General features: G+C 37.5%; 1 protein-coding gene across 4 annotated transcripts in view; it reads right to left on the reverse strand.

The window, feature by feature from the left end:
- Positions 1 to 16,849, reverse strand: part of DGKH (diacylglycerol kinase eta) — a 173,711-nt gene that overhangs the window by 45,760 nt on the left and 111,102 nt on the right. For all 4 annotated transcript variants that reach the window (XR_005102610.1, XM_037377163.1, XM_037377162.1 and 1 more), the window contains 7 exons: positions 11,562 to 11,668; positions 10,333 to 10,458; positions 8,450 to 8,552; positions 6,641 to 6,803; positions 4,159 to 4,267; positions 3,724 to 3,863; positions 2,027 to 2,111 (listed from right to left, as the gene is read on the reverse strand). Coding sequence is in view for 3 of the 4 variants with exons in the window: in XM_037377163.1 (XP_037233060.1) it covers positions 2,027 to 2,111; positions 3,724 to 3,863; positions 4,159 to 4,267; positions 6,641 to 6,803; positions 8,450 to 8,552; positions 10,333 to 10,458; positions 11,562 to 11,668 (833 nt within the window). In the remaining variant the exon portion in view is untranslated. The remainder of the gene's footprint in view (positions 1 to 2,026; positions 2,112 to 3,723; positions 3,864 to 4,158; positions 4,268 to 6,640; positions 6,804 to 8,449; positions 8,553 to 10,332; positions 10,459 to 11,561; positions 11,669 to 16,849) is intronic.

A 16,849-nucleotide genomic window follows, 5' to 3' on the forward strand; every position in this document is an offset into this window, starting at 1 on the left:
TGCAGATGCAATCCTGAATTTTCTTTTTACTGTCAGATAGACTCTCATTCCCCAAGTACCCCTACTGACAAAGGCTGCTAAACTGGTATAATGCTATCAAAGCCAGTCCTCAAGGAGCCAATTATTTAAGGCTTGGTCTTTACGAGAATGGATGTGTACATTGTTCGGCTTTTCTTGCACAGAATTAGAAGCTCTGGAATACTCAGTAAAAGATTTGGAATGGATCAGAAATGTATCCTCACACACTATGTCCTGTCTCAAAAGAGATATGGGTCCAGACCTCAGTTTTAAAAGAAAATCTTACCGAAATTTTAAATTTAAAGCTAAAAATAAATGCAGTTCTGAAATTCTGATGCTTCCTTTAAGAATTTCTTAAAACCTCTTAGTGTGTTTCTGCCCTTGATATGGAGCAGGTAGATATACCACACTTTTTTTAAAAATTTTTTTTTCCTCCTAAACCCCAGCCTTAGTTGTAGAACTGACAGTAAATCAGTTTTCATTTCAAGGGGTAAACAAGACATAACCAACTGATCTGTAAGAACACACTACTGCTGTTCAAACATGAGTATAAGATTTCTGGAAGCAAATCAAGTAAAATAAGTCTCCTGAAACTGGAGGAAAGGGGGGGAAGAATCAGGTATGTACTTTTATTTACTTTTCAAACTGTGCTTTAACACATTACCTTCTGAGAAGTTAATTATTCTTTTTCTCAAATTTTGTAACTCAATAAATGATGCAAAAAAACATTAAAACAGGGATTGAATAGGGTACTCGAAAGAAAACAGCTTTGTCCAACTCAAGAGTAATGCCAGGTAACTATAGCCTACAGAACTGATTTTCAAAAAAAAGTTTTGTATGAGCAGTTCCTTCCATTTTCAGGAGGAGCTAAACACAATTTCTAAGTCAGAACTAACTAGAACAAAATGTATTTTTTTTTCCTTTACAAGATGGAGATACACTTGAAAATTTTAACTGTCTTGAAAATTTTGAGAAGATAAAACCTTGTTCTGCATTGCTTACACTGGAAACAGCATGTACAAAGCAACCCCGTTAAAAACCCAGCCAGTGGAGCCCCAGCCTTTCTGCATCTCTATATCCAGCAAACTGTCAAAGGTTATAACCTCCTTGCCAATTAAAACAGCCTGAATTATTAAATTATTCAAGAACCTGCAGATTAATTATTGCTTCTCAAGTACTATTGAGCTAAAGTTGATATGCATTAACTTTCTTAGGAATATATTATTTTCTCATTTTTAGTCAGAACCCTCATGCCAATTAATTTCATTAAAGCATCTCCCTCTCAAAATGAAAACCTCATCAAACAGTACAAGCACAAATCTATTCTGAAACACAGACTAAGCTTTTCTTTGAGGTCACTTATGATTCTGAGCTCTCTGGAAGAACAAGGAGAAAGTTGGGTGGTATCACCTGATCTAAACTCAAGCGGCAAAAAGCTTCTCTCATTCTTTCAGAATACAACCCTTGCCTTTAAATGTTGGAGTTTTTTTAATGCTTATTCCAAACTAAAGATGGTAACCATTTTCCTTTTTTTATATATATACATGTATGTTGAAAGCATACTTCATATATTCATATAAATTATTGTACAATAACATAACACTAAATAATACTATTATATACAAAATAATGTAAGATACACTCTTATATAGTAATTGTATAAAATATATGTTATTAATGATATGATAGTACTATATTATAATCTTAAATATCATTCAATAAATATAAAACCTTATTTGTAACATATATATAAAATACCTTTTTTTTTAAAAGGAATTTGTCTGACCACTCTGTTGTAGACTCCTGACCTTCATGGATTTTTGGCAAATAATACAAAACTGTAAACCCTAATCACTTGAGATATACGCCATGAACAGACATCAACTCAGTTCAGTTAGCAGATCAAAACACAGCTGCTTCTATTTTTCACACAAGTGCTTTGATTACAAATATTGTCATCCCAGAAGCAAAAAGTTCAGTATATGAAACAACAAAAGTAAAAGTCCACCTGGCATTCCTCCGACTCTTCTGCAGTTACTGGAAGAATAGAAGGCTTTGCTGGTAATTTCAGTTCATATGACATTATACTCCACCTGAAAGAAATGTAATAGCTTTTCAGTTTCCAGATTGTTAGTTTTATCTTTTCACCAACATATCAACAAAACCAAAATTCATTGTCACATCACAGAACAACTTGTTAAAAAGAAAACAATAACAATAAAAAAGCTTAATTTTTAATTGTAAGATAATTGTATATGGATGAAATAATTGAGATTAATGGTAATAATTTGTTTTGTTGCTCAGATTATTTGTTAGTGATTTGATGATAAGCCTTATTTGTGAACAAATCATGGGACATTCAATGCAGGCAACTAAGGTTTTTTTCCAGCAAAACATTCACAATATCAAAGAATTTGTGAGAACTAAATGCATAAGTCAAAGGAAAATAGATGTGATCCTAGAGAAAAAGCTCTAAAGGTAGCACTAGCTTTTCATCTCAACTAGGGGAAGCAGGCTTAAGAGCAACGCAAATGGTGAAGTCTTCATTGATACATGTATCTTTTTTCCCCTGGTAAAGGACAGTACTCTACAGCACAGATAGTATGATACTGCTAATAGCAACAGCCTTCAAAGACTGCTGAAAAGAGTGAGTAATCACTGCAGATGGCCTTCGAAGCAAGTCTACTGAAATTAGAGGACGAAATGAAACTGACCTTTTTTTCAGTACAGAAAAAGGCAAACATGATTTAATCTACAGAATCTTTCAGAATGTCCAGGCCAACCTTTCTAAGAATCAGAAATAAGCATTTCTCTACATACTTTGCTATAAAACGATCACATAGCCTGCAGAAAAGCTTAAAATAAAAAAGGACTTGTTTCTCTATTTCATTAAAAAAACCCTACAATAAAATCACCTTTTACATTCAGGTGTTTGCAATAAGAGCAAGAACAGAAACACTCATGAGAGAAAGGAACAGAGTAAGAAATACTCCTCTCAAAAATGGTGTTCCACCTTCCTTGGAACAAGACCATTACCTTCACTGACTTCTTTTAAATGGTAATTGCTCCTTCACCTTATGGATGGAAATCACACAAAACAAGGAGTGGAAAGATCTCTTGGTTTTGACTAAGAAAATGCCTCAAACAGAAATATTAGTATTGGATAATACTAACCTTGCATTAGATAATACTAATCTTGTATTATGCTGTCCACAGCCGATGCCTCAGAAGATTACATCAAGGGTGGAAGCACACGATGCGAGTTCTCCCCACATCCCAGGACAGAGAGCTCAAGTGTTTCCCAAATAAAGATGCTAGCTCTAATGGTATATAATAGCATGCATGGAGTCCATAAAACTGCCCATAAACGGTTTTGAATCTATACAATTTCTTAATGTTTACAACTTCTTGTAACAGGCAGTTATGCACCTTCATCAGTTATTCAATAAACCATCCCCTTTTGTTCATCTTTGGACAAATGTGCTTCCTAGTTTCATCAGCCGCTCCCCTCTGACTCTTCAGTTTAAAAAGGATGTTGAAGAGCTGTCCCCATTACTATCCCAGCTTCCCTCATTACTATGATGTGCACCCTAAAAAACCAAAACCATGGAACATGAAGTCTCTAAGATGGATTTAGGCCATCAGAAACCAAGAAAAGCACAATCTGAATCTCATGGAGTCATGTAAATGCATGTTTAGGTTTACCTGTCTAACATTTTTGTGCTGGCTCGTTCTAGTTTTTCCAAAATCTGAGGAAGTTGCGTATCATCATCACAGGATCCTCCCCAACCGAGGACACGAGCAAGGTCATTTCCAGTACCAAGGGGTAACACTCCTAACTGACACTGAAAAACACAGGAGCAATCTACTATTGAAAACGAGAAAGTACAAACTATTACAGATGCTTGTTATATGAAGCTACAAATGTTAATCATACAGCTGATGTCTAAAGCTTGTAAATCAAATAGTGCGATTCCAATACAACCTGTCCTGTTTACACCAGTGGACATTTTTATTTAACAGTAACTGTTGAGTTTGGCCCATATAAAGAGATACGACAAAGAACCAAGTGAAGGGAAAGTAAGCATACAAAATTAAGTCCCGTCAGTATAGTCAAGGTAAGTAAGTATGCACACTTGCCTGTTTGTGCAAACTGAGCTTATCAATTTCTGACAAGACCCAACCCACGCTTCCATCACCACCACACACAAGAATCCTGAAGTTGTCAAACTTCTGAAATAACCGCAAACTGCAGAGAAAACAAAGCCTGTTAGAATCAGTTATGTCCATTAGCAAGAGAGCAGTTATATTCATTAGCCACTGTTACACAAAAATTGAGTGCATGGCACCTTTATGCTCCTTCTTCTGTTGTTCTGGGGTATGTGGATAAAACCATCTACTTCATAAACCTATCTGCATCCCATCTACTGCCGTATATTCCACTTACACCAACATTTCTGATAAATAACATGCCAAATTTTACTTAAAAAAATTCCCTTGATATTGTTTTCAGGATTTTATTCACTTTATTAATATAAAAAGAAATTCTAAGCTATGAAATTGCAACTGCTCTACGCTTCTCACTTCAGCCAGAAGCAAAAGGCACCACTGGGGATTTTTCATGAGCAGAGGTTAAGACACAGCGACAGGATGCACTCCACAATACGGGTGGGCTTTTGCCAACATGTGACTAACTAAATGCAAGGACAGTAGGAGGCAATTATTACACATAAGGCAATCACAACAATGTAAGACAAATAATACAAGTATTTCATATCAGATCCTTAAAGCCGTATCCTACTTTTGCTTCCTATGGCTCCTCCTCCTTTCTCAGACTTTTAACACCTCCAGGATACAACACTTGGGCAGCACAGAAAAGGAGGACAAGAGACAAAACAGGCAGAAAGATGACACACAGAGGAAAAGGGAATGAGATGTGAAGAAACAGACAAGAGGTAAAAACAACAGGGATTTAAACTTAAAAAAAACCCAAAGAATTGGAGAGTATAAACTCTTAAAATAATAAAAACAAACATTTATTTTTAATGCATGTTATTTTCCAGAATATGTGTAATCTCAGAACTATTTCTAAAAAGCAACATATTAAGATCACAAATTTTTGAACAATTTAGATGTTTCCTAAAGAATATAATGTCACTTTTACATGATAGGCAGATACTAATCAGAAAAAAAAGATGCAGTTATTTAAGAAAAAGAACTGTGGGTACGAAAACAATTTCTCCTACCCTGAGAAAAGGGAGAGAACCCCTCAAAATACACTGTCTCAAAGAATGCAACTCTGCTTTGTAGATCAACTAGAAAAAGGAAGACACCAGCACAACCTGACACAAAAACTGCTAAGGACCTCTTTACAAACTGTTCAGGAAAAATATTTAAAAGCAACCACCTTGACCTATGACTACTGTGCAAAACCAAAGTGAGCCTCCTGAACCATGCTGCTGTTAAGTACAACTGAATGAAGCAAAAGAACTTGCAAACAGACAGACAGATTTTTCAGACTCCCCTCTCTCAAAAATTGTCTCTCCAATTCAAATGAACTTTTATCATTCATTGTAATTACACGTTCAACATGTTAGCCAAAAGAGACTTAGATTGAACTCAGATTATCAGGGTTATAATGAACAGAATATTGAAAATTAAAAAGTAAATATAACATGTTTATAACACAGTACTAATTTTAAAAATCCACAGCTGTATTCCACTATATTTGTATTATTTGCCCACTGTTTGAACTGAATTTTTGTGCATTTATCTACATTTTTATCATGCAAGCATAATTCTGCACCTTTAAGAGTACGAAAACTAGTGTTTCTAGTTGCTCTAAGTGATATTAATAGGCCACTTAACCACAATGCTACGTCGGAGTGGAATTAAGTTAGGCAACACAAAAAAGCGCGTTAATTAAATTTTTATGAATGTGCAAAGATACTTGGGTTGTGGCCACTGCTACACAAATTTCATCCCTATCCCTCCAACAATCAACCCGTAGATACTGTAGAATGCCTGATGGCTTTAATTGTGTTCTTGCTCCAAATTCTGAAATGCTCATTTTCTTGACCATTTGCATATATTGCCTAAACTGTATTTTGAATGTAGTTTTCAGATGACAAAATTTTAATGCACTTATCCATCACACACTGCGGACTCCCCCTCTGACACCTGCGTTCAGAATTCAAAAAGATACAGAGAACATTTAGACAATAGTTTTATTCTATAGCTATTCACAACAATGTCACAGGAATATCTGCATTACACATACGAAATGGAAGAAAAGCACCCAGGCAACTGTGCATAAATGCCCTGTTTCAGGAAAGCATCTAAACATTTGTAAAGGTTTTGGGCCTTACCAGTTAACAGAAGTCAGAGCTAGCCAAAAAGCCAGAAAACACTTGGGCTGATAGGTTTGGGGTTTGAATTTTCAAATGAATTTTCTAGAAAGAAAATATCCTACAATCCCACCAGAATTCACTCATAGATTTTAATTAGGAAGTCACAGTAGATGTTGGTGATAGAATGATAGCGACAGGGGCACAACACAACACTACACTTTGCACTAAATTCCCTTGCAGAAAGGATTGCTCAAGATTTCCAAGGTCATTACCCTAAGTGAGGTCCTCCATTCATTAAATCGAACACCTGAGCTGGATTTAACGACTGTTTGAATCGACGAAGAAACTTTACTCCCTGATTGTCTCCACTCTTTGAGTTAACAAAAACTAAAAGAGGACTGGCACAGGATGGCGGGCATGTGGCTTTCCAGAAACCTGTGAACATAGTTAGAAAGAATGAAATAAATAAGGCTTTCTAATATGAACAACACAAAAAGAAATCATGGGAAAGAGGAAGAAAGAGATGGAAGACAAAAGGAGTACATTTTATCATTCATAATGTAAATGCTAAACTGAATATTAGCCCTGCAAAGAAAACACAATTCATTTTTTTCTTTCTGGTATGTTCAGTGCCTAGATTTAGTAAAATCCTGAAGACAATAGCTTTATTGCTTTTCAACAGTGAAAAAGTTTATTAACCTTTTAGAATAGTTCTCAAATTTCATGTTCACAAGTTATCACATTGTAAAATATGTATTTCAGTTACAAGTGTTTGGTTTTCAATCAGATTTTTCATTAACCTTACTGGGTTGAACTGGACTATCCACATCTGTATAAGCTTTCTAAAGAGTACTGGCAGATTTTGAAAGTTACTGAACTCAACTGCTCCCAGGTGAGACTTTGCATGAGAACATTTTTCTCAGACTGAAGTTATGCTATTACTTATAACAGCATCACTGAATAACAGACCTTCAGCTGTGATCCAAAGCTTATTAAAGTCAGTGCAGGTCTTGGCTAATTACAGGGGGGCTTTCTATAAGGCCCTTAGTAAGTGGTACTAATGGACACAGTTGTCACTAACATAACCAGTCCATGGAAGCAGTGATTTCTCATTAACACATCAAAATCTGACATCATGGGTGCAGGTTTTGACATTTGTTTCAGGCATACTAAAATGACTATGTTGTTTTCAATTACTAAAAAAATTGGCATTAAAGGATGCTAATTTAATACCACATTATCATAATGTATAATTTTAAATAAGGCTTGATTAATTTATTTAAATGCGAAGAAAAATAATTTCACCTATGGAACAATCTTCCTAGCATGAATAATAAATAGCAGCATGATACTGTGGTCTAAGACACCACAAAGCAAACAAATACAGTGAATACATACAGCATAAACAATCACTTTTACTAACTTCATACAATAACATTCATTAAATTGTGTTAAAGCTGTTGGTCTACACTTGCCATCATTACAAACTTTAAAATTAAAGCAGTTAGATTTCATGATACTCCTTATTAAATCCACTCCCTGCCTTTAAGCGCAGTCTCCCACTGCTCACGCATCTCTGTCCTGAGCCACCAAAGAGCACCTCTGAGATTTGAACACTTGGTGGGTTTCCATCTGTGTGTTGCAGGTTTCTTACACTGCTTATATTTAAAAGAAATTCAGAGAAGCCTTGGAAGCAATTCCTGGATCTGACCCTTTCAGCTATCTTTCCTCTGCACAAAGCAGTCACCCAAAATTTCAGAACTCACAGTATGAGTGATGAGTCAGGCAGACATCAGTCCACTTCACTGAAGACTCTGGTCATTCACTTGAAAACTTCCCAAGGGTCATAAATAAAATGGGAGAAAACTTCCAGTGGGGGAACTTTCAAAAACATTTTTTTTAAATCATGTCAGTTAAATACTCCTCTAAAGAGCTACAAGGAAAATTATACTTTTCTCTAAATTTGAAGACTGCTTTCATCTGTTGTTCAGCAGAAGGATTTTAGCCTTGGTCAGTTATACAGATCCCACTACACACTGCAAGTCCAGAGCTACCACTGAACACACTACAATACTACGTACCATCAGAGTCTATACTGTTTAGTGCTGTTGGAGGTATGATCGATACCTTACATTGGCCAAGTGGACATTTACGAGGATACAGATCTTTACAGGCAGTGTGAACCTACAAAAGAAACAAGAAATTATTTCCCTACAGTGGAATTTTGGGGTGAAATGGATACAGTATCTATGTAACAAAAATGGACTAATATCTAACATCTAGGTGTAGAGGGAAGAGGAGAGAGACTGGGAAAAAAAACATACGGGTGTTCAACCACAAAGGCTTGTTACTTATTCCACAAAATGTTAAGTCTGGAGTACTTCATCTTCAGCTACCCCTATAGCAGATATGAATCGTCCTTTCAAGGGAGTTGCTTGCCTGCATCCACGAGCAAAGGAGGGCCAAGTTCCCAGAAGCCAGCACTGGTGCTGGGGGCAGCAGGCACACTGTGCACATGCTAAAGCAATAGCTCTGCACATGCCTGGTCTGCCTGGCTGTTCTGGAAGATGTATCTGCACTAAAGCTAGCATATCTGCCAAGCCAGACCCACCCACCAAAGGTGGGTCCCAGAAACTATGCATTGTAGCAGCCTATTCCATAGTTACTGGGAAAACAGGCACAAGCAGAAGGTGCTGCACTCCACCTGAATTTCAAATCACCTCTGAAGGTGTCAATCATTTCCCACTGCCTACACACAGAGCCTCAGACATCCATATGCAGAAAGCTTCAACAATACAAAAACTGCTGACTTTCCACTTCTGTACCCTAGCATATGAAACCCATCTTTTCACACAAGTTAAAAAAAAATAAGAGAAAACTGTATTTTGGGGAAAGAGCAATAACATGTTACAGAATTTCAATCAGCAACTGTCCTGGTTTCAGCCAGGACAGAGTTAATTTTCTTCTTAGTAGCTAGTATAGTGCTGTGTTTTGGCTCTGATGTAAGAACAATGTTGACAGCACACTGATGGGTTTGGTTGTTGCTGTGTCATGTTTATACTCAGTCAAGGACTTTTTGGTTCCTTGGGCCCTGCCAGCGAGAGGCCTGCAGGGACACGGGAAATCGGGAGGGGACACAGCCAGGACAGGTGACCAAAGCTAGCCAAAGAGGTATTCCATAGCATACGACGTCATGCTGAGTATATAAACTGGGGGAAGAAGAAGGAAGGGGGGGACATTTGGCATTATGGCATCTGTCTTCCCAAGTAACAGTTACGCGTGATGGAGCCCGGCTTTCCTGGGGATGGCTGAGCACCTGCCTGCCCATGGGAAGCGGTGAATGAATTCCTTGCTTTGCTTTGCTTGTGTGCACAGCTTTTGCTTTACCTATTAAGTTGCTCTTATCTCAACCCTTAAGTTTTACATTTCTTTCTGATTCTCCTCCCCATCCTTCTGGGTGAGGGGGAGTGAGCAAGCGGCTGTGTGGTGCTGGGTTGCCAGCTGGGGTTAAACCACAACAGCAACCTACAGAGTGTCCCGAAGAAGAGAACTTCAAGACTTTGCAGTGATAAAAATATTACCACGTTAATATTAATAAATATTAATATTGCTGATTTACTAAAATACTATTACAGCAATATCTACTATAAAAGAGACAAGAAAGTAACATAAGGCGTATGGAACAGGCATCTGAACCTTCAGTTCTCGATTAGGAAAAGGCAGAGAAAACACACTGGATGACAACACCTATTAAAGAAAAGCTGCAGCTGTGGGCGTATTAAAAATCAACCAAAGCAAGTAGGACAGTCATGAGAAATTATGAATGTTAGAAAACCTGAGTTTACACAAGCTGCCTGCTCCTACTTGATCCAAAAGCATGGTTATGAAATGACAAAATAAAAATAACGGCAAGCAATAAAGCTGACAAAACCCTAGACGTTTGCATGTGGTTCATTGCACCTACCATAGCTTTACACCAAAGGCACTTCCAATCTTGCAGGCGTAAAACACTGCCACAAGTCTTGTCACAGACTGCGCATTTGGCACTGACAGGCAGATTACCCTCTAACCACTGGTGAGGCATAGCTATCTGTGAAGAATTAGTCATAGAAGTTAAATACTCAAAAACAGAAATTAGAGGCTTTTGTCTCTCAAATATAGGTGGATTTAAACTATTTCTGACAGCTTTATCCTTTCAAAGAGGCAGGTATGGCTGACCAGGATAAGTGACACTGATGCTTGCTAGGCAAAAGCTACAAATGTGGACTATGGTGGTGTTTCACAAGCTAGGCAGAAATGTGACAGCTGAAGAAGGGAGACGCATCTCATCCAACTATTTATGGTAATATGGTAGGAACATACCGCAAAACAATGGGGCAGTTAAATCCAGACTCCGTAATCCAAATAAGTACCCATTCACTTCATGTTGACTACCATGACACAAACCAATTAAAATAACTACAATTCAGAAGAATAAATAGGATAGCAGAATACCTCTGTGGCTTTACGTATCCCATGGCTGGTAAGTCACAGCTCCATAAAGCAGTTCCTAAATGCAGTGCAAAGCTTTACTCAGTGCGTGCTGTCCCATTAACACCATGAGCAACTCAGGACACTCATAGGTGTGCAACTTAGTACTAACCTAGGAAGAAGTTTCACGCCAGTGGCACATACATAGTTGCATTTGTAAAAATAACCCATCTACCACAATAAAGCTCTGAAAAGCTTTTGTCACTTCTCCTGTTAATTTTAAAAATCCTGTTCTCATCAGTAAAAAACCCCACACATGTCAGTGAATTCCAAACAGGCCTCCCGGGGAACAGCTGTTGGTAAGGAGGACAGAAAACAGATTGCCAAAACAGCATGGCACAGTATAAAACACCACCTTTGCTTCAGAGCAGTAGGAACTTCTGGGAGCAATTCCTCAGCTTCAGAGTTTCTCTGCATGGGGCCTTTAAATTCCTCTAACATGGCTGCAGTCTAGTGCCCACAGATACTAAACTTGTCTTGTGAGATAGAAATATAACTTTTGTTCTAAATAACACCTTAATCTTTGAAAACATTCAGGAATACAGCCACCTACCACTAATGGCAATGGGTCACAGGGCAATATTTCTTTGCTTAGCCTTGGGGCTTTTTCCCCATAAAGAAGAAACAGCTTTGGAAACTACTGTAAATATGAATAGTACTTACACCATCTTCATCTTCGATGATGTCTTTTCCAATTGAGGCTAATGTGGTCCATTTGCAGTTATTTGTTGCTCGGACAGCACATCTTTTATGTGCTTTAAACTTACACACTGAAAGGCACACATAAACAAGTACACTATGTTATTTGTTGTATTTCAGCGATACATATCTTTACAAAAAATTCAACACAGATATTCCATAAAAAAGTTTGAGAGCTAAGTACGTGTCACTTAGTGTTGCACCCATGACACAACCCAACTAAAAGAAAATTCAGTGCATAATCAATCACTCCAGCTTTAACTCTCTAAACTGGGTTTAACTCCTTAGCTGTAGCCATTCTAAGAGTGTCCTCAAAACCACTCCAGTCCCCATTTTTCAGGTGCAGTGCATGGCACTAAGGTACAAATATATCTCTAAATGTATTTTTGCCTTTTCTGTTCCTCCAGTGACACAACTCAGATACCTGGATTAAATTTGTGAGAGGTGATGGGGGAGTGTTTCACAGAAGTATTTTTGCTTCAGGAGCTCTGTTTGTTTGCTTAAAGGATCCCTTCTGGGCACCATACTATGCCCGTTTTCCCAGAAGCTGAGAAAGTGAAGGGTTAGGTGCTGTTATATTTATTCAGGATACTGGTGGTTACAGTACTTTCCAAGAGGTTATATTAAGTGAGGAAGAGCCTGACTTCTTACTGGATTATTTATTAAAAATCTACTAATTGGAATACTCAGCACAAGCGTATAGTACAGGCAGACATTTTGACAATCTAATAACTATTTGTATTTCATTCAACTCTATTAATATGACTAGTTAATGATATCATACTAGATCAGACAGACTGATGCACCCAGCTGTGGGTATTTCTGTTACTGGAAGTGCATGACATCATTCTATTTAGAGTGCATTAAATAAATTATTTTGGCAAAGACCATTAAAGGTTTATGAGAACTAGCCAGCAAAACAGAAGTAGTAGTCTGTTTTCAAACAAATATTTGACAGGAAACTATCAAAAGCTTTGGCCCATCACTTGTCCACCATTAAAAAACATTAAGCCATGGAACAAAAGGTCTTTTGAATCATAAATTTCTCATTTTAATTCCACTGATCCATGGCCAGATCAATTTAAAAAGTGAATTGAGACTATGTAATCAACATCTGAGTTTGAGAGCAACCCTCACTGTTCTGGGAGATGCACAGAAGTATGTACTTAGCTCAAAGAAAGAGAAGGGAACAGAAGAAGGAGTTATGTTGCTTTCACAGGAACTCCCCCAGTCATTTCAAAAAGTAGCATTCATAGACCCAAAGTATGGAAACATCCAATATTCCTCAACTAACAGGATAAGCTTGCATTTTCAAAGCACCTCAGCATCATATTGTGTTTGCCAGCCTAAGTTGGTTCCAAGCATCTAAAGAAGTCAGCTCTCACAGAAGCACAGAAATAAAAGCTGCATTTTCAAGTGACGGGCTCTGAGCAGTCTTGCCACTTCAATGTTTTGGAAAAGATACGCCCCTGACTTCAGCTTCCTGCTCATAAATGACATGCATTTGTCTTTGCAACACAGAGCAAAATACACCAATCAGGGATGAGGGGCAACAGGAAATTCCAAATGGCGAAGGCATAACAAAGTAGGGGAATTTTCAAAGTAAAGGAGTTTTCAAATCCTACTGAGCTATGATTCAAGTAGATCTTAGGACTCTGTATTCAACCTCTGCTCTCTCAACAAGGCAAAGGCAAATTCAAACCCAGGATCTGAAGAGCTGCAGCAGGCCACACCATGGATAGCAAATGATAGCCTATGTTTGCTTTGTGGGTACAGTACGTAACAAATCTTAGATCAGGCTTTCTGTAGGTCTCCCCCCTGCAACCCCAATATCATCGAACAATTATTCATGTTACTCTGAGCATTAAAATTTATCAAAAACAATGACCTTAAGACACAGGTGCACCTTTCGAGCAAAATAAGTACAGAATACATACAGTACAGAAGAGATGGGTATAGAAAGGAAAATTTAAAATCAAATCTCAACCTTAGCAACCACTACCCCTAATTTGTTTGTCTTAGATGACACTGCATCCCATTCATGAATCAGTCTGATATCTGAAATTTTCTGGAAACATGTAGACATACTGCTAGACATCAATTGCCATTACTTTGCAAATGAATGTTAAAAGATGAGAAAAGGAAAAATTTAGCCAAATTAAATCTAGAATATTTGTAGAATGATGTTTTAAATCTTAATTTCCTGTGTAAATGTTTCTAGCTGGATTACGAACCAGGTCTCTCAGAAAGCCAACCAAGAGAATCACTTAATTAGCAAACAGTTGTCACAGTGGTACCAACATCTGCTGTCAGACACAATGATTAAATCTAGAGGTATTATTATCTACGGTGAAGAAAAGTCAGTATTCCTGAACATCATCATAGGATCTCTTGCACTGAAAATACACTCCTTTGCTATAGAGCATTTCTGTCTAAAGGCATTTCACTCTGAACACCTCAATTAATTCAACTACATTGGCAGGACACTCAATTCCCCCCTCCCCCTGCAAACTTACCACTCTACCACTTATTTTATGAATGGTTTTCTTTTCTGTGCTCTTCAAAGAACTGGCTCAGACTGTTGTTTCCCACCTTCAAAGGCCAAAGCCAAAGTTTTTGAAACTGATCTGAACATCCCTGAGCTGGTATTTATTGTTTAAGTTCTCAAAATGGAGACATTTGTCTTCAGGTATTTCAAGAAACCTGCTGTTTTGTTTCCAAAAATAGTATCACATGATGGATTGACAAGCCACAGTGAAAACAGCGACTCACATGAAAACAGCAAGCTAACTTCACTCCAATTTGAAGCTTATGTCTACTCTATAAAGGATAAAATTCAGCAGTTTCTTGGCAGTTTTTATACAAACAAATAACCCTGCAAATTTAATAGTGCAGAGTACTAAAAGAATAATGACATTACAAAGTCAAGTACTACAAAGTTACTCAGGCAACTTAACTTTGCAATATAGCTTTGCAATATAGCTTCCATATGCAGGTATAAAGCCTTCAGTCATATGATCATACACTTTTTGACAATAGGACCCTCATTCACTGCATGCAATGGATGGTTCTTTGTAAGTATGCATATGTACCATATCCTGGTTCATAATAATTGTCAACAGGTATGTGCCTGATCTATCAGAAGATGATGAAATACTGCTTTTTAGATACCAATATTCATTTCTTCCTGACCTTTTAAAATAATTATGATGATGATGATGCTCAGTACTACAACAATTAAGGACTTTTTTTTTAATACTGTGTATCTTCAAAGTATCAGTGACTTCAGAACAGCTTCAACTGATTATTTGCAGTTATAGAACAATTCAGCCTTTCTGATAGCGGTGATAGCGGTTCCAGATTATAAACAACACAAAACTGTTGATTTGATCAAAAATCTTAAGTGATTTCCCCAGGACTACAGAAGAGCACAGCATGATACAACGTCACAGAACAGTTTTCTATTACTCCTTAATTCTTTAACAGTGAACATCCTTTCCTCTTCCTGACTGCTTTATTCACTTTTAGTCTCAAGCCTGTGCAGAAAATGTAGCAAAAATCCTGGGGACAATGGCTACCCAAGTAGTGCACGTACAATACCTTCTTCAGTGGGTAAGAACGGGGTTTTATGGGGGGGAGAAAAACCCCCAATCATAACGGAAAAAGACCAAGTGCACAAAGGGCATTGCAAAGGCCATTTAATCCCAGTATTTTCTTATTGCTTGACTTCATGATCCTAAAGTGTTCTTTCAATATTGTTTGTTTATGCAATTCATCACAGGAGAAAGCATCTCATTTAAACTGCAGTCTCCAGCTTGTTAGGTATATTTGACATTTGACAACCAAGATTCAGTCACGACAATTAAAACACTACATGAAGAAATAAGTCTTTGAGAATAATCATAAAGGCAGTGAATTGGATTGAAATGCAGTATTAATACAGAGTAATTTAGGCCACAGAGCTTTGAAGGAGTTTCTGTAGATAATGATCTATAGTTCTTTGGTTTCTATGCCTAAACATTCCATGCATCCCTGTGTTTACCTGACAACTTCTTAGGCTTAGACTCTTGAGCACATAGCAAGCCAAAACGAGTAAGAGAAATATTTGAGGAGCATAAAGAACAAAAGCCTAACTTGATTAGGCTAATATGAAGTAATTTCCAAAAAAAGCAAAAAAAAAATGTAATTTCTCTGTCCTAGTAAAGACCGTGGATGAATGTTGTGGAGATCAGTCCTTTAGAGCTAGCTAGAGCAACACAACACACAGACAACATCTGAACAGCAGGGTGGTTTTTTTGAGAAGACACAGAAGAAGGAACTAGTGGGAGGAATAGCATTGCATCTCAAAGGACTATATAATTAAATTTTTTAAAAGTCAATTGGCTTTTTAGCAGTAGAAAGAATGGTTTGATATGAATTTACAGCTTCAGTTTGATATACATATTGATTCTTTGACTTCTGCAAAGATGCAAGTTCACACTATAGTCTTTTCCCTAGCAAAGGTATTAACATACCCTCTTTTCCTATGCTGGCTTCCACAAAAGTTACAGGAGCATCTTCAGGGTGGCCTGCAATTAATTTGTTCCAACGTTTGCCAAAGGCTACTGGGAGGGAAGGTGCCCTGAAAAAAGAAGGCACCCATCTTATGTCCAAAAGTAACACGGTTTGCTGCAGGCTGAAAAAAAACAGTTGCGTACCACTGCTGGAGAACAGCAGGTCTAAGAGAATAAAATTTTACAGGACTGATCTTTAAAGGATTTTAACCTGCGAAATTTCAGCAGTGACATTTATTTTTTTTTAACCTACAGTTAACAGCCTAGAATCAGAATACACAAAGACTCTAAGCTACTTTCCACATGACTTGGTGCACCAGTTACCCAAACCACTGAGAGGAGGAAGAGCTCCAGTATCTCTTGAGAAGAAGCCTCTCATGCTTCTCAATATAAGACATAATAGAGTCGTCTGGGATCAATGACCACACAAATAACTGAATTTAGTATAGATACAAATGGATTCTCAGTGTAAAGCAGTGCTGGAGGTTTCAGATACCAGACCATGAATATTTAAACAGGTTTTTTTTAAAAGATGTAACGAGAAAAAGTAGCACAGAGCACATCTAGGTAATCTTAAGACTCCATACTTCCTACACTGTCTCCTCAAACAGCGTGTATTGCTAGCACAGGGTAAGTGAAAAAATAGATGGTGAAACGCATTGGAATTGCACATGGCAGAAGTAAGTGAGTAAGAACTCA

The sequence above is a fragment of the Falco rusticolus genome, chromosome 2 (assembly GCF_015220075.1).
Source record: "Falco rusticolus isolate bFalRus1 chromosome 2, bFalRus1.pri, whole genome shotgun sequence".
Taxonomy (NCBI): domain Eukaryota; kingdom Metazoa; phylum Chordata; class Aves; order Falconiformes; family Falconidae; genus Falco; species Falco rusticolus.